General features: G+C 35.5%; 1 protein-coding gene across 1 annotated transcript; it reads right to left on the reverse strand.

Annotated features, from left to right (window-relative positions):
• Window positions 1–379: 379 nt before the first annotated feature.
• On the reverse strand, window positions 380–1,282 carry LOC147405126 (protein RADIALIS-like 3). Its single transcript, XM_086441290.1, has 2 exons — window positions 832–1,282; window positions 380–643 (listed from the first exon to the last, which is right to left on the reverse strand). Exons 1-2 carry the CDS (start codon window positions 1,125–1,127, stop codon window positions 622–624), a joined length of 318 nt encoding a protein of 105 aa, XP_086297416.1. The 5' UTR covers window positions 1,128–1,282; the 3' UTR covers window positions 380–621.
• Between the last annotated feature and the right edge of the window lie 292 nt (window positions 1,283–1,574).

Genomic DNA, 1,574 nt, shown 5'->3' on the forward strand with positions numbered 1-1,574 from the left:
TAAATGACTGAGAGTCAGTTAGCTATTCAACTCGCTGATGTACAGGATCCCAACTAAAAATTTCCCGCCACTTCTTTCTCCTGATTCGTCAAAGCCTAACCAGCCCCTTTTACTCTCATTTCGCCATTTCTGCTCTCTCTCTCTCTCTCTCTCTCTCCAGATTATTGAGAGATTTGCTTTGATTTCGTTCGCTTTGCTTGGTTTCTGATCATCGCTCTTCCAAGGGATTTGAGATCGAAATATTGTTCATTGAGGTCTGCAATCATCAAACCCTAAATTGTTTTTTTTTTCTCCCTAATCTCTTGTTACGATCTTAGCTTTCTCTGTGAAATTTATATTTCTCAAATTTTTCGATTTGATTCGATTGTTTGATACTCGATTTATTAACTAAAATACATAATGCTTCTTTAATTTTTGAGAATCCATTACTTTACAAACATAAGAAGAAGTAAGAAATTGAGATCTAAATCTAATGGTTCTTCCTCAATACATTTATACTAGCTATAATACTTGGAATTGGAAGAGAAACAAAAGGAAAATAAGAAGCACAGATGAAAGATTTAGATTTTAAGGATCAAAGAAGATGAGTAATGGATCTCTATTACTTCAGATTCAACTTCATCAGAGCTTTAAGTACTTCATCCTGGAAAAAGAACAGTAGAAAAATCAATTTAGTATTCAAATTTGGAGAAAATTCTAAGATTTCAACACATAATAAGTAGATCGAATTTTTCATTTTTTTTATTGATTGTTTCTTGATTTTACAAATTTTAAACTATTAAGGTGTGAAATGGAGATATTAATGAGTAATTAGTAATTAGTAATTAATACCTCTGTTCTTGGTCGTTGATGCTGTTAGATATGTTGTTGGTTCCACCATTGGTTTTGTAATTGGGGAAGGGAACATGACCCGATTCGATACTTTTGAGATCCTCGACGAGTATCTCATAATGCCTCTTAACTTCCTCGACGGTTTTTCCTCCCACGGCCTTAGCGACATTTTCCCATCGATCGGGGGTGTCCCTATCATAAAGGGCTAACGCCTTCTCGAACAATTTGTTCTGCTTAGTAGTCCAAGTTGAGTTCGAGGAGTTTCGGGAGGAAGAGATAGAGCTCGACGACGCCATTTTCTCTCGAAATTTTTTTAATAAGAAGAGTTACAAAGACAATTGAGAGATGAACGATCCCCACAATGTGGGAAGTAAGGAGAGGTCAAAGAGAGGAGTCCTAAGTCAAGGGAAGGATGATATGAGCTAAGAGATGGCCATGTGTGCCTCTTTATATACAGTAGGAGAGAGGGGGGTGGTGCCAGTTGGCGAATAAAGTTATGCAAATGTGTAGAATAATTAGTGACACGGCCCTTTAGGAACCACAAATAGGTAGAAAATTTGGTTATCCAAAGAACTAGAACGATTTCTTCTTCTTATCTTATATTATATATATTGATTTTCCTTCTATCTTTTCTCCATCGTTGTGTCCTTTTCTTTCATTTACATCACTAGCAAGTTTGAATTTTGTTTTGTAAGTAAATATCTTGTGAAATACAAGAATGTCACAAAGTAGGTAATCAAGAA

The sequence above is a fragment of the Akebia trifoliata genome, chromosome 4, assembly GCF_017979445.1.
Source record: "Akebia trifoliata isolate Shusen 1 chromosome 4, ASM1797944v1, whole genome shotgun sequence".
NCBI lineage: Eukaryota > Viridiplantae > Streptophyta > Magnoliopsida > Ranunculales > Lardizabalaceae > Akebia > Akebia trifoliata.